This window comes from Fistularia commersonii, chromosome 24, assembly GCF_037954325.1.
Source record: "Fistularia commersonii isolate RoL2024-O1a breed Wild chromosome 24, RoL_Fcom_v1.0, whole genome shotgun sequence".
Classification (NCBI taxonomy): domain Eukaryota; kingdom Metazoa; phylum Chordata; class Actinopteri; order Syngnathiformes; family Fistulariidae; genus Fistularia; species Fistularia commersonii.
In genome coordinates, this window is record NC_141307.1 from 325,807 (window position 1) to 348,186 (window position 22,380).

The 22,380-nt window shown below is 58.4% G+C and overlaps 4 protein-coding genes across 4 annotated transcripts; 3 read left to right on the plus strand and 1 right to left on the minus strand.

Moving 5' to 3' along the window:
* The first annotated feature begins 1,779 nt into the window (after window positions 1-1,779).
* Window positions 1,780-5,813, plus strand: vps45 (vacuolar protein sorting 45 homolog). Its single transcript, XM_086171535.1, has 15 exons — window positions 1,780-1,990; window positions 2,118-2,252; window positions 2,391-2,451; window positions 2,587-2,666; window positions 2,764-2,832; window positions 2,982-3,119; window positions 3,198-3,308; window positions 3,374-3,508; window positions 3,595-3,708; window positions 3,774-3,941; window positions 4,040-4,198; window positions 4,334-4,441; window positions 4,787-4,908; window positions 5,073-5,204; window positions 5,390-5,813. Exons 1-15 carry the CDS (start codon window positions 1,898-1,900, stop codon window positions 5,469-5,471), a joined length of 1,707 nt encoding a protein of 568 aa, XP_086027661.1. The 5' UTR covers window positions 1,780-1,897; the 3' UTR covers window positions 5,472-5,813.
* Window positions 5,814-6,386: 573 nt separating this feature from the next.
* tlr22 (toll-like receptor 22) lies at window positions 6,387-9,904 on the plus strand. The gene is made up of 3 exons (XM_086171528.1): window positions 6,387-8,835; window positions 9,390-9,507; window positions 9,584-9,904. Exons 1-3 carry the CDS (start codon window positions 6,402-6,404, stop codon window positions 9,825-9,827), a joined length of 2,796 nt encoding a protein of 931 aa, XP_086027654.1. The 5' UTR covers window positions 6,387-6,401; the 3' UTR covers window positions 9,828-9,904.
* A 266-nt stretch (window positions 9,905-10,170) lies between these two features.
* On the plus strand, window positions 10,171-15,565 carry plekho1a (pleckstrin homology domain containing O1a). The gene is made up of 10 exons (XM_086171537.1): window positions 10,171-10,340; window positions 11,615-11,764; window positions 11,844-11,984; window positions 12,804-12,908; window positions 12,989-13,090; window positions 13,165-13,425; window positions 13,494-13,591; window positions 13,687-13,867; window positions 13,943-14,046; window positions 14,129-15,565. The coding sequence occupies exons 1-10, from the start codon at window positions 10,314-10,316 to the stop codon at window positions 14,586-14,588; spliced, it is 1,629 nt and encodes a 542-aa protein (XP_086027663.1). The 5' UTR covers window positions 10,171-10,313; the 3' UTR covers window positions 14,589-15,565.
* Window positions 15,566-17,835: 2,270 nt separating this feature from the next.
* On the minus strand, window positions 17,836-22,361 carry anp32e (acidic (leucine-rich) nuclear phosphoprotein 32 family, member E). Its single transcript, XM_086171562.1, has 7 exons — window positions 22,106-22,361; window positions 20,289-20,438; window positions 20,037-20,159; window positions 19,730-19,892; window positions 19,574-19,665; window positions 19,458-19,503; window positions 17,836-19,369 (listed from the first exon to the last, which is right to left on the minus strand). Exons 1-7 carry the CDS (start codon window positions 22,157-22,159, stop codon window positions 19,287-19,289), a joined length of 711 nt encoding a protein of 236 aa, XP_086027688.1. The 5' UTR covers window positions 22,160-22,361; the 3' UTR covers window positions 17,836-19,286.
* Between the last annotated feature and the right edge of the window lie 19 nt (window positions 22,362-22,380).

Consider the following 22,380-nt stretch of genomic DNA (forward strand, 5'->3'; position numbering starts at 1 on the left):
TAATATTATTTTAATTCAACCTAAAATACAAGTTTGTGTTTTTTTTTACTTTAAATGACGAGCTAGCAACCAGTCACCCTGGAGCTAAATGTAGCATTTGGAGCCAACGAGCTCCCGAGCTAAGATGCTAAACACAAAGCTCCTGCACACCCTGCGGCAGCACATGCATGATCTCTGCAGGTGGGTCTGCAGGAGATTCATGACTTCTTCTCACTCTAAGCTTCTGGTCCAACAAAGCCCCGGAGATACTGCCTTCCATGGCTACTTTAGCTTCAAGTTGCTAACTGGCTAACAAGCAGTCTGGCTGCTAGCTCAAATTAACTTCACAAACTCCGCAATAAGTTCAGTCAAAACAGTGGGGAACGACTTCGCTTACCATGCCTGCGCCTCTGGTGTGCAGATTTTAACTTATTCGGTGGATTTCTGACCCAGATCGTGTTGAATTGAAGCAAATACAGGGAGAAACTGAGCAGCACAGGTAGCTAGCCGTTAGCACCGGGCACGCTGCCTGTGACTGCTGGGTGCAGCGTGAACTGGGATCGCGATCCCTCCGCCACTCCCCCGGGGCGGAGGGATACCGTAGCTCGGTTTACACTAACAATAAAGTACGTTCGTGAAACGCCCCGAACGCCCTAACCGTCAATGAACGAGTGAATTTGAGTGCATTTCAAATTAAATAACGAGAGCGTCACTGAACGCCGGTTGACCGAAAGCCTGTCAGGTAAACAGGCTGATGGGTTCCATGACAAACACCACGGCTAGCATGCTAGCAAGCGTGGCTAACCCATCCTCGATGACTCTGCGGTGGCTGTCGTCCTCTTCGGCAGAATAAAGAGAATCTGAGCTCAGAGATATTTTAAATAAATCGCTCATAATAAAACATCGATGCGGAGGGCGGGGACCACCGAGCAGAGGGAGTGGATATAAGCCACACCGGTGCCGAACACTTGAAGCTAGCTGCTCGGGGATATTTAGCTTGTAGCTTGCTATCAATGGACGGTGAAGGAGCCCCAAAACTCGGTGACAACGGAGATGAAGACGCCGTTTTCAGCCGAGTCACCCGGAACTCCCCGGGAGACAGTGGGTCGTTTCAGGGAGAATAAGATCCAGAAGCGACCGCTTGTTCGCGAATGCCCTCCAGCAACGAGCTCGCTTCATAGCTAGCCATGTAGCTGAAGCTGAAGTTTAATCAAAATAAAGTGACTTTTCCAGCGATAATTAAAAAATGAAGGGTTCTAATAAAATTTTAGTCATGAAAACCCCAAGAGGAGTACTTTTATTTGAATCCTGGACTGTTAAAGCTTATTAATCCCGAGACCAAACGATATAGTCAGTGTTAGCTTAGCTGCTCCTTCTTCCGTCCATTGATCAAAGTTATCGACGTTGGCTGAAGATGCACCACTTAAAAATCTTTGGTTTTAATAGTTTGAAATTAGCAAAGCGTCAAACACCAGACCCAGGTGTTCTATCATAAAATGCTTACTTGAATGGCAAGATTACACTGAATGGCTTGTTACCGATAATAGATCAGTAATCGAAGCTCAATAAGATTAACAATCGGCGAAACCAAACAGAAAACTCATGATTTCACAAAATACGAAAACAGGGATTACAGTTCATGTCGAGGTATTACTTTTCAGTCGAGTCTTTTAGAAGATTGATATACATTATTTCTGACTTAGTTCTCTTCTGTGTAATGTAGACTCGTTATAACACACTGAGTACTCGGATTTATCCGCCCTTTTACGGCGGTCAGGACGGCGCATGCTCACTGCGTCATGTGACTCCCTGCCAGATCCGGAAGTGAGCGGTGTTGTTTTCGTCCCGCGACCGCCGACCGATCCCCCGGTGTCCCGGTTCGTCTCCGGTACGTCTCGGTGTCCCGCCGACCGCCGCCATGAACGTGACGCTCGCCGTGAAGCAGTACATCTCCAAGATGATCGAGAGCAGCGGCGCCGGGATGAAGGTGCTGCTCATGGACCGGGAGACGGTGCGTGTGCCCGCACACACAAACACACACACACACTGCAACTGTCAGCTGAAGGTCCGGAATGACACTTAGCAACAAACTACCCGAATGTACCAAATCACAAGTGTGTGTGTGTGTGTGTGTGCAGACCAGCATCGTGAGCGTGGTCTACACCCAGTCTGAGATCCTGCAGAAGGAGGTCTACCTCTTCGAGCGGATCGACTCCCAGAGTCGAGACAACATGAAGCACCTGAAGGCCCTCTGCTTCCTGAGGCCCACCAAGGTAGGGCTCCTCAGTCACCATGGAAACACACACCTCACACACCACTGGGGGTTGCTCATCTATGTGTGTGTGTGTGTGTGTGTGTGTGTGTGTGTGTGTGTGTGTGTGTGTGTGTGTGTGTGTGTGTGTGTGGTGCAGGAGAACGTGGAGCATCTGATCCAGGAGCTGCGGAGGCCCAAGTACAACGTCTACTTCATCTGTGAGATACACACATACACACACACATACACACTCCTCTTGACTCCAGAACCAGCCTGGAGCAAGTGGGGGGGGGGTTCTCACAGTGTGTGTGTGTGTGTGTGTGTGTGTGTGTGTGTGTGTGTGTTTGTGTCAGACTTCAGTAACGTGATCAGTAAGAGTGAAATCAAAGCTCTGGCCGAAGCAGATGAACAGGAAGTGGTGGCTGAGGTCCAGGTGGGTCCCGGGATCCGTCCATCACCTGGGTATTGATCCCAGCCGATCAATAACCCATCAGCTGATCACCAATCGCTGTGTGTGTGTGTGTGTGCAGGAGTTCTACGGGGATTTCATCGCCGTCAACCCTCACCTCTTCTCCCTGAACTTGCAGGGCGTCGCCCGGGTGAGGGATGCTCACATGACCTCCAGAGGTCACCTGGCCTCCATGGTCAGGTACAAAATGTGACCACCACTGTGTGTGTGTGTGTGTGTGTGTGTGTGTGTGTGTGTGTGTGTGTGTGTGTGTGTGTGTGTGTGTGTGTGTGTGTGCAGGGCCGGAGCTGGGACCCCCCCATGCTGGCCCGCTGCACCCAGGGTCTGACCTCGGTGCTCCTGGCCCTGAAGAAGTGTCCCATGATTCGTTACCAGCTGTCATCCGACATGGCCAAGCGCCTCGCCGAGAGCGTCAAGGTTTCCACGGCGACGATAGCCACCCCCCCACCCCCGTCCCCCATGTGACCTCTGACCCCTCCCCCTTTCCGCCCGCAGCAAATCATCACCAAGGAGTACGAGCTGTTTGACTTCAGGAAGACGGAGGTTCCTCCCCTGCTGCTGATCCTGGACCGCAGCGACGACGCCATCACGCCACTTCTCAACCAGGTAGGCGCCGCCGTCCTCCCCCGCCGGGCCCCGCCTCCCGCTGACCGCCCGCCCCTCCCCCACAGTGGACGTACCAGGCCATGGTCCACGAGCTGCTGGGCCTCAACAACAACCGCATCGACCTGTCCCGCGTCCCCGGCATCAGCAAGGACCTCCGCGAGGTGGTCCTCTCCGCAGACAACGACGAGTTCTACGCCAACGTGAGTCCGACCCCTGACCCCTGACCCCTGACCTCTGACACGGCTCACTCCACCTGTGTGTGTGTGTGTGTGTGTGTGTGCGTTAGAACCTGTACCTGAACTTCGGTGAGATCGGCACCAACATCAAGAACCTGATGGAGGACTTCCAGAAGAAGAGGCCCAAAGGTCAGCAGAAGCTGGAGTCCATCTCAGACATGAAGGTGAGGCCACTGGTTGCGGGTTCGAGTCCGTCCGGGACGCCGGTCTGACCTGCGCCCCCCCGTAGGCCTTCGTGGACAACTACCCCCAGTTCAAGAAGATGTCTGGGACGGTGTCCAAGCACGTGACGGTGGTGGGCGAGTTGTCCCGCCTGGTGTCGGAGCGCCGGCTGATGGAGGTGTCGGAGGCGGAGCAGGAGCTGGCCTGCCAGAACGACCACTCCAGCGCCCAGCAGGTGGGAGGGGGCGGAGCTTAGAGGAGCGAGCAGCAGGAGCAGGCGTGGCTGATGGCGCGCATGTGTGTGTGTGTGTGTGTGTGTGTGTGTGTGTGTAGGTGGTGCGGCGCCTTCTGCAGAACCCGGGGCTTTCGGAGCTGGACGCCCTGCGTCTGGTCCTCCTGTACGCGCTCAGGTACGAGCGCCACAGCGGCAGCATCCTGCCCGCCCTGGCCGAGCAGCTGCAGCGCCGCGGGCTCTCGGAGCGCCAGCGCAGGGTGAGGAACGCCCGGCTCCGTTGTCATGGCGACCGGCGGGCACAAGCATGGCTGACGCTGTGTGTGTGTGTGTGTGTGTGTGTGTGTGTGTGTGTGTGTGTGTGTGTGTGTGTGTGTGTGTGTGTGGCGGGGCAGATGGTCCAGTGTGTGGTGGAGTACGGAGGGAAGAGAGTCAGAGGAAGTGACCTCATTACACCCACAGATGCCGTCGCCATTACCAAGCAGTTCTTCAAGGGTCTGAAGGTGCAAACACACACACACACACACACACACACACACACACACTAGACTCGAAGAACAACCTGACACGCACACATAATTACACAAACACTAATGAATGAACAAGGACCTGCTACACACACACACACACACACACACACACACACACACACACACACACACACACACACACACTACACCCGTTGAACAACCTGACACACACACACAAACATATTAACACACTTCCAGTTTCAAGTCCATGAGAAGAACATCTGACTGACTTGAGGTCACTGCGTGCTGGTTATGTGTGTGTGTGTGTGTGTGTGTGTGTGTGTGTGTGTGTGCGTGTGTGTGTGTGTGTGTATGCAGGGCGTTGAGAACGTGTACACACAGCACCAGCCACTTCTCCATGACACTTTGGACCAGCTGATCAAAGGTCGCCTGAAGGACAGTCAGTTCCCCTACCTGGGAGCCAGCAGCCTCAGAGACAGGTCTCACACACACACACACACACACACACACACACACACACACACATATTTCACTTCTCTGTGAAACCTGTGTGAGTACTTGTGACTTTGAACTGTATGTATGTGTATGTATGTGTGTGTGTGTGTGTGTGTGTGTGTGTGTGTGTGTGTGTGTGTGCGCGCAGACCTCAGGACATCATCGTGTTCCTGATTGGAGGAGCCACGTACGAGGAGGCTCTGACCGTCTACAACCTGAACCGCAGCACGCCCGGCGTCCGCATCGTCCTGGGAGGAAGTAACATCCATAACACCAAGAGGTCAGAGGCTACACACACACACACACACACACACACACACACACACACACAGGTCAAAGGATCCTGCAGATCTGGCAGAATGAACAAATCCTATGGAATCTAACAAAATCCTTAAATACTTTTAAATGCATAGTAACTAGTTGCTAGTCGGCCTTGTAATTCCGCTGCTATTCTTCCTCCTGCAGTTTCCTGGAGGAAGTGATGTCAGCGACAGGCCACGGCGCCGACAGAGTTCAGGCCGCTGGTCGCCATGGCAACAGGCGCTGAGCGACCCCAGCTGGACCCCCCCCCCCTCCACTCCTCCGTGTTGATTTGTTGACGTGTCCATTTCAAACCCGCCGCTGGTGTCTCAGATTAGCTTAGCACGAGACGGGAAGCGCCACGAACGTCACCCCGGCGCCGCGGGGACCGTGATGTCATCATCCACCGAGAACATTCCACGAAGCCCGCACGAGCATTATGGTCTGTCTGAGACCTGGACTGATGCTTTCACACTCTTCGTTGCCTGGAAGACTGAACGGAGAAGAAAGAAGAAAAAGTGTGTGTATGTGTGAGTGTGTGTGTGTGTGTGTGTGTGTGGTGACTGTAATAAAGCTCAATTCCACCTCAGATACGTGCGTGGCGTCACTGTTGGTTCTCTAGACATTCAGAAGATGGAGACCCACCTTCTCCCGGGTCCTGCAGGGTCCACCTGGGTCCTTCTGGGTTCTCCTCCTTTCAGGCCGGCAGCTGAGGTTGCAGCAGGAGGTCTGAGGAGGCCTCCGACTCAGGAGCTCTCACTTCCCGAAGCAAAGAGGAAGAGGAGGAGCAGCAGCAGCAACCTCAGCTCACCGTCTGATCTTCAGCTGGACGGAGGTTCTTCTCCGCCGTACGCAGGAGCTGCTGGGTCGGAGGTGAGGAGAGAGTCGAGTGGAAGACAGGAAGCAGAAGATCGCTCAAGGTTAAAGGTAATTGACCGATCGCTATGTTAGCGCGCTAAGGTGCTGACAGGCTAATACGCTAGGCTAAAGCGGGGATCAACATGTGAGCGAGCAAAACGCTACGGCGGGAACGCAAACGCTCATCTTGCGCTGTGGAGGTTGTGATTCAATGCTAACAGGCTAAGCTAAAGCTGCTAGCATCGTGGGAGGTTGTGTCGGGATGCTAACGTGCTAAGCTAAGGCCGTGTCGTCTCACAGCGTCCTCCCGGAGTCCATCATGCTGCTGCCGCCGCCGCTGCTGCTGGGCCTCCTGGTTCCTCTCAGCCCGTGCCTGAGCTTCTCCCTGAAGTCCTGCATCTCCACCTTCACGCCGCACGGCCCTCGGGTCTCCTGCTCGGGCCGAGGCCTCGCCGCCGTCCCCGACGACCTCCCCGCCGCCGCCGCCGCTCTGGACCTGAGCTCCAATCGGATCGCGAGGATCGGCGGGTCGGCGTTGGGGGGGCTGACGGAGCTCCGGGCTCTGACCTTCCGGAGGAACTCCGTCTCCGACCTGGACGGCGGCACGTTCGCCAACCAGTCGGAGCTGCTGCACCTGGACCTGGGCTACAACCGGATCTCCTCCCTGCCTGACGGCGCGTTCCTCGGCCTGGACAAGCTGACCTCCTTGTCCCTGCAGGGGAACCGGATCTCCTCCGTCTCCCCGCTGGCCTTCGGGTCCCTGGTGTCCCTGCAGAAGGTCCTGCTGGGCTTCAACCTCCTGCGCAGGATGAAGGACGTGGCTCCGGTTCTGCGGCTTCCGGCCTTGGAGACGCTCCACCTGGACTCCAACGCCTTCACCTCCTTCCGCTGGGAGGAGCTCCCTCGCCGGTCCGGCCTGAAGGAGCTGGGTCTGGTCATGAACCCGCTCGGCGCCTTCAGCGTCGGCAGCTCCGTCTTCCGACACCTGCGGGTCCTCCTGCTGAGCGCCGAGCCCGGATTCAGGTGGGACGTCCCGGGCGGAGACCTTCTGGGGAACGTCACCACGCTGGTCCTGCTGGGCTCGGCGCTGAGGCCGGAGGTCTACCTGGAGATGCTGAGGAGCGTCGGCGCCGTCACCGGATTGGGCGTCAGCTACATGGAGGACTTCAGCGGACGTCTGGTGGACCTGGCCTGCCAGAAGCCCACGCTGCGGAGGCTGGACCTGAACCTCAACCGCTTCGGAACCATCGACCGGACCCTGCTGAGGTCCTGCTCCGGCCCGGCGGAGCTGGACTTGTCCTTCGACTTTGTGGAGCTCCTGTCCGAGTCCTCGCTCCGGTCGCTGAAGAGGCTTCGGATGCTGGACATGAACAACAACTCCCTGAGCGCCGTGCCGTCCGCCATCGGAGAGCTTCCGGCGCCGGAGATCCTGGACCTGAGCTTCAACTTCATCGGCGATCTGAGGTGCTCGGACTTCCCGCGGCTCGCCGGGCTGACGGAGCTCTATCTCGGCAACAACCGGATCTTCAGGCTCCGGGGCTGCGTCTTTCGGGACCTGAGCAACCTGAAGGTCCTGGATCTGGCGGAGAACCGGCTCGGCGTCCTGGAGGACACGTGGCACCTGAATCTACGCCACCTGGAAGATCTGAACCTGCAGATGCACGACTTGAAGCGGCTGTCGCGCGGCGCCTTCGGGAGCCTGATGTCGCTGAGAACCTTGAGTCTGGAGTCGGACGTGTTCTTCGTGACTCACCGGGGAGCCTTTGAGGGCCTGGAGCTCCTGCGGCACCTCGGCGTCTCCACCTACGTCCACCCGACCCCCAACTTCACCGGGACGCCCCGTCTGGAGAGCCTGCGGGTGATCTCGGCGTCGGAGGAAGAATGTCCGCCAGCGGACGGGCCGCATTTTTCGGCGCTGGGCTCCTTGAAGAGCCTGGTCCTCCGGAGCTCCGACGTCTGCGCTCCATCGGGGCCCGACCCGCTGAAGGGCCTGGGCTCTTTGGAGGAGCTCGCCGCCGAGAAGTTCTTCTACCGGACGCTCGGCGCAGACACCTTCAGACCGAGCCCTCGCCTGAGGAGCCTGAAGATCACCGGGAGTGAGCTGGAGGACCTGAGCCCCGAGGTGCTCCGGCCCGTCCCGCACCTGCAGACCCCGGACCTCTCCGACAACAAGCTGCGCTCCCTGGACTTCCTGGCCCGGGCGTCGCTGCCGGAGCTCCGCCGGCTGAAGGTCAGCCACAACCAGCTGAGCGTGGTGGAGGAGCGGGTCTTCGGGGGGCTGCCGAGGCTCCTCTACCTGGACCTGACGGGGAACCCCTTCTCCTGCAACTGCAGCAACAGCGGCTTCATCACCTGGGCGAAGAACAACCGGCGGACGCAGGTTCTGGACGGCTACCGGCTCACCTGCAGCTCCCCCGCCGGTCAGGAGGGGAACAAGCTGCTGGACTTCGACCTCCGGACCTGCCGGTCGGACGTGGGCTTCTTCTGCTTCCTGGGGTCCTGCTGCCTGCTGGTCCTGACCCTGCTGGCGGCCTTCACCTACCACCTCCTGCGCTGGCAGCTGCTCTCCGCCTACTACCTGGTCCTGGCCTTCCTGTACGACGGCGGGCGGCGGAGCGACGCTCCCCTGCGGTACGACGCCTTCGTCTCCTACAACGTCCACGACGAGGCCTGGGTCTACCAGGAGATGCTGCCGGCGCTGGAGGGCCGACAGGGTTGGAGGCTCTGTCTGCACCACCGGGACTTCCTGCCAGGTACCGACCGCGCCAGCGCACCTCTGGAGCAACCCTGGTGAACGCTGAGGGTTCCGGGAGCCACGAGGGTCACGTCCTGGCGAGGAGGTTCCTGGTCGGAGCCTCCATGATCTCCTTGTGCCTGTGAGGGTTCTCCGTCTTCCATCCGCGGTTCAAAGAGGAACCTCGGCAGGCACGGGCGTGGAACCAGGAACCTTCTGACCCTTGTGACACCTGCTCCAGAACTCGTCTTAGCGCGGCGTGTGCGTCCGGTCTTTCAGGGTAAACGGGTAAACGAGTGTGTCGTCGTCACGGCGACGGAGATAAACCCGATAAGGGTTTCCAGATCCAAGAAGAGGAGGACCCGGAGCAGAGCCCTGAGGGACACCGTGGCTCCAGAAGGACCAACGGACAGAGGAGGGGTTGAAGAACAAGTCCTTCTCAAGAGTGGGGGTGCAAATCTCTGCAGAGTAGAAGTGTGTGTGTGTGTGTGTGTGTGTGTGTGTGTGTGTGTGTGTGTGTGTGTGGAGTGCAGCTTCAGGAAGTCACCCTGGTGGTCTCCGTGGTGTTTCCAGGGCGACCCATCATGGAGAACATCACGGACGCCATCTATAGCAGCAGGAAGACCATCTGCGTGATCAGCCGCCACTACCTGCAGAGCGAGTGGTGCTCCAGGGAGATCCAGATGGCCAGGTGGGTCCTGGCAGACCTTCTCACTGGAGCTGGTCCTGGATCTCCACGTCTTCTTCTTCTTCTTCTTCTCCTGCAGCTTCCGGCTCTTTGACGAGCAGAAGGACGTGCTGGTGCTGCTCCTCCTGGAGGAGATCCCGCCCCATCGCCTCTCGCCGTTCCACCGCATGAGGAAGATGCTGAAGAAGCGCACGTACCTGAGCTGGTCCCGGTTCGGCCCGGACCCGGGTCTGTTCTGGATCCAGGTGGGACGCTCCCTGAGGACCGGGGACGGCCCCCCGCCGCTGCCCGGGGACGACCTCCGCCCGGGGCCACGCCTGTAGGCTTTTTATCCACTTCCTGTCCGGACAGGAAGTGGATTCCTGTCTGAATAAAGTCTGGCTCTCCATGCAGAATAAAGTCTGGCTCTCGTGGCTGATCGATGCAGGTGATCGAACCCGTCGGTCACCGACGTCTTATCGCGAGATCTGCGGGATCCGTGACGTCAGGGGGGCGAACGTTCCTTTGTTTGGGACCGTGCGCGTGCGCGTGTGTACGTGCGCGGCGCCGCTAGATGGCGCCGTCTGACCCGCTTTCACCCATGTAGGTTAGCGTGCGCGTCGGGGGGGGGGGGGGGGAGGCGTGTGCGCGCACATGCACGCACGCACATGCACGCCTACGCGCCGGCGGAGGATGCGGGCGGGAGCGGCATTCCGCGGAGCGCGCACGGAGGAGCGGGACTCACCGACACGCCGCGCGGGATCCAGCCGGGCGGAGGCGCCTGTCCGCCGGCCTGAGCCGCCGCGACGCCCCGCCGGCCTGCGGGGGACATGAAGAGGACCAGCCGCGGCAGACGGGTACGGGAGGCGGGAGGCGGGAGGCGGGAGGCGGGAGGCGGGAGGCGGGAGGCGGGAGGCGGGCGGCGGGAGGCGGGATGCGGGAGGCGGCCGATCATCCGCTCCATCCCCGCACAGAGTGCAGGGGTCGCACTGCGCGCCGTGCACGGATTCTACTTGATAGATGCAGTACTCATCACAGGGCAGTCTACAAAGATTTATACTTCGTGTACTGTGGTACCGGATGCAGTATTTAAGAACCCTGGCTCCCGTGCAGAACTTGGGTACTATTCGATGCGTTGTACTGCATGTACTTGGTATTTTGGATTAAGCCAATGAGTTTCTGCAGGATTTACTGCACTATTATACTACATATATTAATATGTCAAAGTATCTACTGCATTCTTCTGGATAGATAAGCTACCACTCATTCCTACTGCAGTACTCTTTCATTCATGAGCGACTTCATGGACCATCTACTGCATGATACTACATGTACTTCATGGACCATCTACTGCATGATACTACATGTACTTCATGGACCATCTACTGGATGATACTACATGTACTTCATGGACCATCTACTGCATGATACTACATGTACTTCATGGACCATCTACTGCATGATACTACATGTACTTCATGGACCATCTACTACAGGATACTACATGTACTTCATGTATCACCTACAACATGATACTACATGTACTTCATGTACCATCTACTACATGCTACGACATGTACTGTATGTACCATCTACTGCATGATACTATATGTACTTCATATACCATCTACTACATGATACTACATGTACTTCATGTACCACCTACTACATACTACATGTACTTCATGTATCACCTACCACATGATACTACATGTACTTCATGTACCATCTACTGCATGACACTACATGTACTTTATGTATCATCTACTAGATGATACTACATGTACTCCATATTACTCCATGTGATACTCGACTCATTGTATTGCATGTAGTACAAGCTGGTAATGTGTACTTTATGTATATTTGACGAGTAATGTGTGGCTCAAAACTGATATGTGGTTGCCATGGAGACGTACCTCGATCACACCTCTGTGTCCCCAAATGTTAGCTTAGCATCCGGCAGGTGATCTGGGGTCGCCGGGTGGTTTCCATGGTGACTCCGGGTTCCCCTTCCTGAGCTCGTGTGTGTGTGTGTGTGTGTGTGTGTGCGTGTGTGCTTGGAGTTTTGAAGTTGTATGGATCTGTGTGTGTGTGCATGCATCCATGTTAATGCCTGTGTGTGTGTCTGCAGGGCGCGCCGGAGGCGGGGCTTGCTCCGGCCCCGCCCCCAGAGAAGGTGGGCTGGATCAGGAAGTTCTGCGGGAGAGGGATCTTCAGAGAGATCTGGAGGAGTCGCTTCCTGGTGCTCCGAGGAGACCTGCTCTTCATCTCAGACAAGGAGGTACCAGCGCACACACACGCGCACACACACACACACACACCAAACACACACACACTTGTTGAAGTTGTGTTCCCCCCAGGTGCGTGATGAGCGTCGCGCTCAGGAGGTGGTGGACCTGGTGGAGTACGAGCGCTGCGAGGAGCTCAGGAGGTCCAAGGGCCGCAGCAAGAAGGACCACAGCCGCTTCACGCTGCTGCGCCGCCGCCAGCAGGGGGCAGCGGTGAGCGGACGCGTGACCTCCGACCCCGGGTCACAGGTCGGCCGACCTTCAGGAGAAGGTCCGAGGAGGACCCGAGGCTTCATCGGGGAGACGGGGTTCCTCGGACGTTCTCCGAGGACGTTCCTCTTCTGAGGTTCCGCTCCGTCTTCTCCCCTCGGAGGAAGATTAGGGCGCCACCCCGAGGCCCCGCCCCTCCCCGCTCAGGATCGGTGGGCGCGCGGAGCGCCGTGATTGGCCGAGAGCCGGCCGCGCCGCTCCGGAGGTTTAATCCTGGAATCCAATTATGGCTGCGGAGGAATAATCCCTGCAGACCAGACGCTCGGAGAACCTCACAGGGAACGTCAGCAGAGCTCTCTGTGGGTTCTCCTGCTCGGGTTCTCCACGGGGTGTCCGGTTCCTCCGGCAGACCCGGGCGAGGTGGTTGATTGACAGCCGACCCGTCCGGGCAAAGACCCCCCCGGGACAAGTGGAACGTCCCGAGAGAATGCTAATGCCAGCTAAAGGCATTAGCATTCTAACTATGCTAACACAGCTAACTCTACTCACTGTGGTATATGTATCAGGCTGGCTCGCCTAGCTCGCTCTGCTAACTATGGTAAATACGTTAGCCTGGCTAACATCACTAGCCGTGTTAACTATGAGCCGGCCAGCTCGGCCAATGGCTGAGAAGAATAACGCATTAGCAGTCAAAAAGCTATGAGCCAATGAAGGTCTGAAGGTCAGCGACGTGCGCTATGCTCGACAGCAGCCTGAGAATGAAGGCGTTAGCATTAGCATTAGCGTTAGCAACCATCAGAACGGCTTCTGTCTGGGTCGCAGGTTCCAAACCTGCTGTTCCTGGCGGTGAGTCCGGAGGAGAAGGAGTCCTGGATCAACGCTCTAAACGTGGGCGTCACCAAGGCCAAGAACCGGATCCTGGACGAGGTAGGACCCGGATATCGGTTCCCGGATTCCTCCTGGATCCAGGTCCCGGATCAGCGGCTCCTGACCTCCTCTGTGTCCAGGTGACCATCGAGGAGGACAGCGTTCTGGTCCACCCCACCAGGGACCGGGTGAAGATCCCTCCCGGGCGCCGCCTGCCGACCCGAGGACACCTGATGGCCGTGGTAGCTTCGCCTCCGACCCTTCAGGTCTGCTAGAGGGTTCTCCTCCTGACCGTCCCGTCCGCCGTCTCCCGCAGGCGTCCACCTCCTCCCACGGCACGCTGACCCTGGACCTGGTGGCCGAGGAGGACGCCGCCGCCGCCGAGGAACCCTGGGAGAAGGTGTTCGGGGCGGGCCCGCAGGGAGGCGGGCGCCAGCGGGCCGGAACCGACGTGTCCAAGCTGAGGTCGGGAACCAAGGAACCCAAGGTGAAGACGGGCAGCCTGCCCCGGGGCAGCGAGAGGTCCTGGGGCAAACACCTGGAGACCCCCAAGGTCCACAAGACGCCGCAGCTGCAGGTGAGAACCTTCCATCTTGGAAACGTCACACCGAACCTTCCGGGTTCTCAGGCTAACGCTCCTTCCAGGTTCTCCAGACCCAGTCCAGAACGCCGCAGCCCGGGAAGAGGTTCTCCACGCAGGGCCGGAGTCGCTGTGCCTCCATGGACGAGGTCCTCTCCTCCAGGTACCCACCGGAACCCAGACCCGCCTCAGGTCACGCTGCTTCTCTGAGGTTCTCCGGGTTCTCCGCCACTCAGTCTGTCTCTCTCTGCCGTCCAGGCCGGCCATGATCCGCTCCGAGCTGCGTTCCGCTCTGCGCCGCTGCCCGACAGAGGAGCCGGCGGCGGCGGCGGCGGCGGCGGCGGAGCAGACGTCGGAGCCGCCGCTGGGGCAGCTGCAGAGCCTGATCGCCCAGCGCATGCAGAGAGCCCAGGAGCTCCTGGAGGAGATGAGGCTGCAGGTGGGACGCCGGCCGCCGTCGGCCCGCCGGGCCTCGGCCGGCGTGACGCTCACACGGATCTGCTGTGCTCGGCAGGAGCTCCAGAAGGAGAAGGAGCGAGGAGGCGGCTCCCCCTTCCGGAAGGGCCTGGACTCCCCGCGGATTCAGCGCCTGCGGGGCAGCGACTCCCCCCACTCCAGGTCAGTTGCTCCTCGGGCGTCCGTCGCTCCTCCGGGGAGACGTTCGCCGGAGCTCAGGGTTCCTCGCCGTTCCTCCTCCCAGCAGGTCCTCGGGTTCTCCGAGGAGCCGGAGCGGCTCGTCTCCCCGGCCGCGGGGCCGCGACTCCCCGAGGTCCAGAGCCAGGAGGGCCCGGGTCCGAGGGACCGACTCGCCCCGGTCCAGGGGGTCCCCGTCCCCCGGACCCCCGCGTTCGGACTCCTCCCCCGACGCGGAGACGCCGGCCGAAGACCCGCCCCCTCCCGCTGGCCCCGCCTCCGCCCCGCCTCCGGCCGAGGAGGAGCGGCGGCGTGCGGAGGCGGAGCGCCTGCTGCAGGAGGCCGTGTCCTCCTGGAAGGAGGCCCAGGAGGTCCTGCAGGAGGTCAAGGAGCTGCAGAGCCACACGCTGCGCCGCCAACGCCGACGCACATACCAGAAGATGGCGGCGGCGGCGGGGGAGGAGGAGGAGGAGGAGGAGGCGGCGCCGCCCCGCTCGCCGACCTCGCCCGAGGACGAGACGCCTTGACGGGGTTCCACCCGGAGGAGAACCCGGAACCTGCAGAGTCCAGCTCCTCCTCCGGTTCTGCGGATGATGGGACGCGTCGCGGCAGGGCGCCGCCTCCCCGCCGCCGCTCGCCGTTTTCTCAGAGGAAACGTTCTCAGATGATGTCTTCGGCTCCTCCTCGGCGCCGCAGCTTGCGGGCGGAGCCGTTCAGGGAGCCCCACCAGCAAAACCAAGCAATAATCTGGAGCTCCTCCACCTTCTGACGGCGGAGGAGCCTCAAAGACGGCGTTCCTCCGTGCCGTTCCACATGGAGGAGGTTCTCCCAGACCAACGGAGAACCTCGTTCCTTCCAAAGAGCAATCAGAACCTTCCGGAAGGTCTGCTCCGGAAGCCCCGTCTTCCTCGCGATGACGACGAGGAGCTCCGTGAACCGATGGGATAAAGAAAAGCAAAATCCATCCCGTAATTTAAGTTCCGCGTCGGCCCGCGGAGCTCGTCGTAACATAGCAACCCCTGTGCGCTAATGCTAATCAGCGGCATTAGCCCCCCGGGCCGAGGCTACGGGGAAGATGAGCTAACAGCACGATGGAGCCAAGATGGCGGCCGTCGGGCGCCGCCACCAAAGAGCCGCACCGGCGCCGAAAGGGAAAAGCAAGACGGCGGCGGCGCCGGCGTCCACCCGTTGCACTGATAGACTTTGTTGTTGTGATGGTTGTGTGTTGTTGTCGTCACGGTAACCTTCAGTTCCCCCTCACGACCTTTGACCCCCCCCTCCTACTGTGAGGCGCGTCGGAGCCAATCAGAACGCTGCGTCTCCGGCGGTCACCGACCCGAATCCAGAGCTTCCCGTTTCTTCTGATTGGACAGGGTGTTCTTTTTCTCTGCTTTTTATGGTGGTTGGTGTGCCGCGGGGCCTCCGGGGTCCTCGGCAGGAAAAAAGATTTGGTAGTTTTGAAGTTTTCACACCTGGAATAAAAAAAAAAAGAGCTTTTAAGAAACGTCTCTGTGTTTTCACATCAGCAGACCGAACGTTGGTCGCGCAGAAGATGCTAAGAACGCTTCGGCGGCACGGATTCAGAAGGAAACGGACCGAGAAACTAACATTTCATGGAAGTTCACAGAAAATACAGAGGGACTTCACGGTGAAACAACCACCGGCTCCAGGGAGAAGAGCCTGGAGAACCTGAGGAACCCTGAGGAACATGAGGAACCCAAGTGCTCAGGTCGGATCATCTATGTTTAACTGTGACACGAGGAACATTTAGCTTTTCCGGATCGGCGGGACGAGATCAGTGAGCTGTGATGAAGAGCAGATGTAGGGCAGACACACACACACACACACACACACACACACACACACACACACACACATATTATGCATGCATGCGTGCCCTTCCCAATGACTAAAGTGCAGCTGTTCACGGCGTGTCTCTGCACCGAGGTTCTCTCTGAGAGCCTCCTTAGCTTAGCTTAGCTTAGCTTACATGCAGACAACCTGGTTGTCATGGCAATGTGCTCACCGGAAATGTTATTGTCAGGTGACCCCGAGTTTGGACGGTCCTGTTTTGAACGTGGGACGGGACTGTTACCCGGGGAACCCCCGGCGCAGCGCCCCAGGAAGCAGAGCGGCGCCGAGCGAGCTAACACGGGCTCGCCGGGCTTGGAGAAAACGAGCATAAAGTGAAAGATGATAAAAACCGCAGTAGCGGCTGGGAGGAATGCAGTACATGAAGTACCTGCGGCACCAAAGTACTTCATTCCCTCCAAAGGAACTTGAGGAGGCTCTCGTCTCTCCAGGAGTTGGAAGCATCCACTTCCACCGCCGAACAGCTGAGCGTGTGTGAGCTGAGTTATTCATGGAGATAAAACAGTGCAGGCTGATTCACCATAAATTATTCACTCTGATTCCCGCCGTGTGCCTGATTGTGGAGAATCACATCTTTTATTCACACACACACACACACACACACACACACACACACACACACACACTAATCCTCCCTTTTTTAAATGAGAACAAACTGTAACACTGACCTGAAATGCACAACGTGTACTGTGTGTGTGTGTGGATGCTGGGGGAGGTGCAGAGTGTGTGTGTGTGCGTGTGTGTGTGTGCTGGGGGAGGTGCAGAGTGTGTGTGTGTGTGACTCACAGCCCTGCAGCGTCTGTTCAAAGCTCGTTGCTTCTCATCCTCAGTTCAGTGTGAAGCTCATCCTCCAAACAAATCAGTCTTTCCTCAGACTTTGCTGACTTTGGATTCTATTTTACTGAAAACACACACACACACACACACCTGTGTGTGTGTGGGGGGGTCACCCCGTGCACGCCGGCCCTGACGTGCACGCATCACATCCCCGGTGACGTTTGCAAACAAGCAAACAGGAAAACCTGAGATCCACCTCCTGCAACTCGCTGGCAACAGACCTAAAAATACTTCCTGTTTATCAACACACCTCATCACAGGGAGCCAATGGGCAGCGAGGAGGCCGTGATGTCATCGACCCTCTCTGCAGGATGTCGTCATCAGCTGGCGTGTGTGTTTTAACCCCAGTTTAAATATTTAAAGCCCTCCAGCTAAAAGCTTTTGGTTGTCATGTTATTTTAATATGATACAAACACTGTTCCGCTGTCAATGAAAGGATGAAACCAAACAAAAATCTAGAGCTGTTCTTGAACATCTCATCCTGCTCCTCCACCTGTGGAGGTCAGCTGTCAATCACAGCTTCTCCCACCAGCAGGGGGCGGAGCCACGGCCCCTTTCGGGATTTTGTAGTCATTTTGTAGTTTTTACATAACAGGAGGTGATGCGTTCTAATGCCTGAACACATAAAAGTGTGTGTGTGTGTGTGTGCATTTATCATGCCCCCCCTCCTCTGATTGGTTTCTGTTTGGACAGAAGATCAAACTGATCCCAAACCAATCGCAGTTATTGATCCGGAGCAGTGGCATGTGAGCCCTTGGCGGCTGGCGCCCCCTGGTGACCTCCTGCTTCACAGCATCACACACACACACACATCAATATCCAGCTTCTATTGATTAATGATTAACATTTGTGGGAAAACCAGTTTAGTCCAAAGTCCCAGCAGCCGACGGTGCAGTGAACCAGCTTCACGACTGACCTGAAGGTCCTGGTCCTCCTGAGGGTCCAGCGGGGAGCACCTCCACCTCCAGAGAGGAAGAAGGTGGTGGTCCCGACCTCCTCCTGACCTCATGAACAGGAAGTTAAGCTTCAGAAAGTTCTGGACCCCCACTGACTCCACAGGCTGGCCTCCTTTTCATGTTTTTATTGAAAAGCCCTCAAGAGATGTTTGGTTACACACAAAAAGTCAAAGACAGTTTTTTTTTTTTGTTTGTTTTGTCTTTTTTCTCCCCACGAGAAGGACGACGGTGGGTCAAAGGTCAGGGGTCAGAGGTCACCGACAGCTGCAGGAAACACACACACACGCACGCACGCACGCACCCACACACACGCAAACACACACACACACACACACACCTGTAAAATGAGCGAGTTCAAAAAGAAGAGACCTGAAAGGAGCCGAGCTTCTATTTACAATATTGCCTTAAAAACCAGAGAGACCGCTGACCTTTGACCTCCAGGACGCCGCCCGGACAGCGGCCGCCATGTTCGGGACGACAGTGAAGTCAGAGGACGAGGGGGCGGGTGGGGGGAAGAAATCTATCAGTAATCTATCAGTAATCGATCACCCGGGTCACAAACCAATCCTCATCTTCATTAAAATCTAAAACCGGCCGATCGGCGCGGGTTCCCTTCGACGGTGCCTTCAGGCTCCGCCTCCGAGCCGCCCGGACCAATCGGCGCGCTCCACGTGCGTCTAATGAGCCGCTACTATACTAAGTGGGCGGGGCAACCCTCAGGAAGAGAGCCAATGGGGAAGGGGCTTGCAGAACAACAAACACTTGGGCCGGAGATCAGCATTCGCCACCTGCTGACAGCTAGCATTAGCTTCACGCTAACAGCTAGCTGCCGGCATTAGCCGCAGAACTGGGGTTGCAGGAGAGGTCACATGTGGCCTGACATTGCTGGTGAACTTTAGGGGTTCAGTTCCAGCGGAACTGGAGGAACCTGGGATGGGACTTCCTGTGGGGCGGCGGCGGCGGCGGGGTGACCCGTCACCAACCGGACACTTGGGAGAACTCGGGGAACCTCCAGACGGAAGGCGGGGCTCACCAGCAGGGGGCGCTACTTCTAGAGTCCAGTGCATGAGTGACAGCAGGGGGAGGAAGTGACATCATCGCTTCCTGTCCGGGGAGGAAGTCGCTGCGGTCAGAGTTTGTGGCCGGAGCACCGGCGGCGGGGGGGAGGAGATCCGGGAGGGTCTGTCAGGAACATCTGAGGAACCGGGATACGACCTTTGACCCGGTCCCACGGCGGCGGCGGCGGCAGTTCAAGGGGCGGAGCTCCATCCGGACGTCTGACGTGAAGACCTGAGAGGAACCTCTGAGAGCCCTGGTGGTTCCCCGGTGGAACCCGTTCGGACGCAGAACCAGCAGGAAAGCGTTTCTATGGAAACTGACCTCGTTACGATTTGGGGTCAAAACCTCTGGATGAAGCTCCGCCCGTGGAACTGGAAGAGGATCTCCACCTTCTCCGGGGGGCGCCGGGCTGGAGGTCGGGGGTCGTCCGGCGGCGGCGGCTCGTCGTCTAGCGGAGGTCGGGTCTGACGGACAGGAGGGGGGCGGGGGGGCGCGGGGGGGCTAGTCTTCCTCCTCATCATCTTCCTCGCCTTCGTCATCCACGTCCCTCTTCCTCTTCTCCCCCTGGACCACGGCCTGCTCATCTGAGGACAGCCAGGGGGCGGAGTCAGAGGCCACACACACACACACACACACACACACACACACACACACACACACAGGAGGACTCACCTTCGTCGTCGTCCTCGCCAAAGTCGTCCTCGTCCTCGTCCTCATCCTGAGAAGACACACATCTATCAGTAATGGAAGCCCCTCCCAGCTGGCGAGCGGCGAGCGGCGAGCCCCACCTCCGCTCCCTCAGAGCCGTCCTCCTCCTCGTCCTCGTCTTCGTCCTCGTCGTAGTAGCCCGTGGGTCCCGGCCCGTCCTCGCCGTCCTCGTCTGGAGACACACTCCGTTTAGCGCGGTGGGGTTAGCGGGGTGGAGGGAGGAGGTCCGCACCCACCTTCGTCCTCCGCCTCCGAGTCGGGGGCCTCGTTGTCCTCGTGGTCGAAGCCGTCCAGGTAGGTGACCTGGGGCAGCAGCTCGAACACACTCTCCCGGTAGTCCTCCAGGGACGTGATCTCACAGTTCAGAAGGTCCAGGCTCTGCAGGCTCTTCAGGTTTTGCTGGGGGACGGAGAGACACACACACACACACACACACAAAAACCCCATATATCAAATCGAGGTCAATAATGACCTTTGAGGAAACAAAGAGCAGATTCTGGTGAGGTGTGTGTGTGTGCGTGTGTGTGTGTGTGTGTGTCTCACCAGCGCCTCCACGTTGCTCAGCTCCTTGATCTTGTTGCTGCTCAGGTTGAGGTAGGTCAGGTTGGGACACTTCTCCGACAGGGTCTCCAGGGAGCCCGATAGGTTGTTGTCGCTCAGCTCCAGCTGGAGGAACATCACAGAACATCAGACTCCTTCTGAGGAGACCTTCAGACCAGAGAGGACGAGGACTTCTCCAGGATCAACACAATGACAGGAAGCGTCCAAACATCTGGTAGAGTGTGTGTGTGTCACCTTGCGTAGTTTGGGCAGTGAGGGCAGCTTGGCCAGAGAGGTCAGGCCCACGTTCACCATGCTGAGGAACTCCAGCTCGGTGAACTCATCCGTCAGGCCCTCCACCTCCCCGTCTGCTGAGCGGCAGTTATCCACCACCAGCTCAGCCACCTACACACACACACACACACACACACACACACGTCAGTGATATACGTCACAGTTCCCTTCACTCAAAGCCCACTGGTGTCTTCTGAAGGCAGTCACATGACCTCCACTAGGGGGCACTAGAAGCGCGCGCACACATGCATGCATACACACACACACACACACATATCCCTGGACTGTGTTTTTATTGAGGTCAGATAATTGTGTGTGTGTTTGTGTGAGCTGTCAATCATACCCCTGAAGGATGAGCCCAGACAGTAAAGGGTTAATCAATATTACTTCATTGGTTATTGATAGAATCAATAAGTGTGGAACCAATAGGAAGAACATCATAATCTATTGATAAAGTCTAAGTAGTGACCCGCATTAGTCAACCGTGTGTGTGTGTGTGTGTGTGTGGGGGGGTACTACTGTATCTATGTAGTATTATTCTGTGTGTGTGTGTGTGTGTATGTGTGGTACTTACCTGTGTGTGGGGAGGGGATACTACATTATGTATGTAGTATCAGTCTGTGTGTGTGGGGGGGAATACTACTGTATGTATATAGTATTACTCTGTGTGTGTGTATGTGTGTGTGTGGAGTGGATAGAATCGTATGTGTGTGTCCACATACCTATGTGCGGGGTACTACTGTCTGTATGTGTGTGTGTGTGTGTGAGAAGGGGGTAGGACTGTCTTTGTGTGTGTATTATTATTGTGTGTGAGGGGGATAGCATTGCAGTGTGTGTGTGTGTAAAACGGTAGCGGGTTATATAACCTAATCCTCCCGTCACGCACGCGCCTCCGTGCGCGGGCCCGGGCCCGGTGAGGAGGCCCCGCTAATCCGCCGCCGGACGCCATCTTGATTCTTCCCGGCTCCGCCGCCGCCACTCGCCGCCCGCCGTCCCCCGTTACAGTGACGCGTCCCGGGTCAGGGCGGCGGAGGCCCGGTCCGGACCCCCTCCCTCCCCCCGGCACCCACCGGGGCGGGGGGTCCGCCGTAGAGACGCGGCTCTCCCCGGCGGTAATCCGCCCCCGCCGCGGATTAGCAGGTAACGCGTTCCTGCCGGCCCAAAATGTCCGTGACCCCGGGGCTCCGGCTCGGTCCGCCCGGCGGACCCGGGCTCCGGCTCGGTCCGGACGCCGGCGGCCGCGGCGGGAGAACCGGAGAATTACCGTCCGACTTTAAGCCGACGGGGACTTAAAATGTCCGCCCGCGGAAGGACATCGCGAGTTAACCGACGCCGCGGAGCGACTTCCCCGGCACGGAAACCCTATCCGAGCGGGGGGACCGGCGGCGGCGGCGGCGGCGGCGGATGGGAGGCCGTCCCGCGGGATGCTCCCGCCCGCGGAGGGGTTCGGGTTCGGCGGACCGCGCCGTCAGACCCGGGCGGCCGCGGAGGGATACCGGGTTTAACGTGCGCCTCCGCCGCCCATCAGCCCGCGCGGAGGAGACGGGAAGGAGCGGGAGCCGGGGAGGTCCGCCGCCCGCCGGGGAGCGGGCTCCTCCGGCGGACGGAGAAGGACGGGGGCCGGCGGACGGAGACGCGCCGACCCGTCATCCGAGCGCGGTGTCTCCGCCGAGCCGAGCGAGAGGCTCCGGCGCCGAGCGCGGTAGGCGGAAGACGGGCGGGCTCCTCGTGATGAGCGTCCCGGTCGCACCGCGGCTCCCGGTCTTTCTCCGGCTCACCTCCGCAGGGCTCTTGTTCCGCAGCTCCAGGGTGATTCTCTTCTTCATCTCCATCCTGAACGTGGTGCTTCCAGTCGGGGGTAAAATAAAAAAGTGTACGAAGTCCCGGGACCGGAGCGCTGGCTCTTCTCCTCTGACGGCCTCGGTTTGCTCAGTGATCCTCCATGATACCTCCCGTCCTGCCCCCTGCTCCGAGTCCCCGCCCCCAAGGCCTCTGATTGGCTCGGCGCTGCCTCCCCGCCGCCGATTGGACGAGCGTCGCGTCAGTCGAGCTT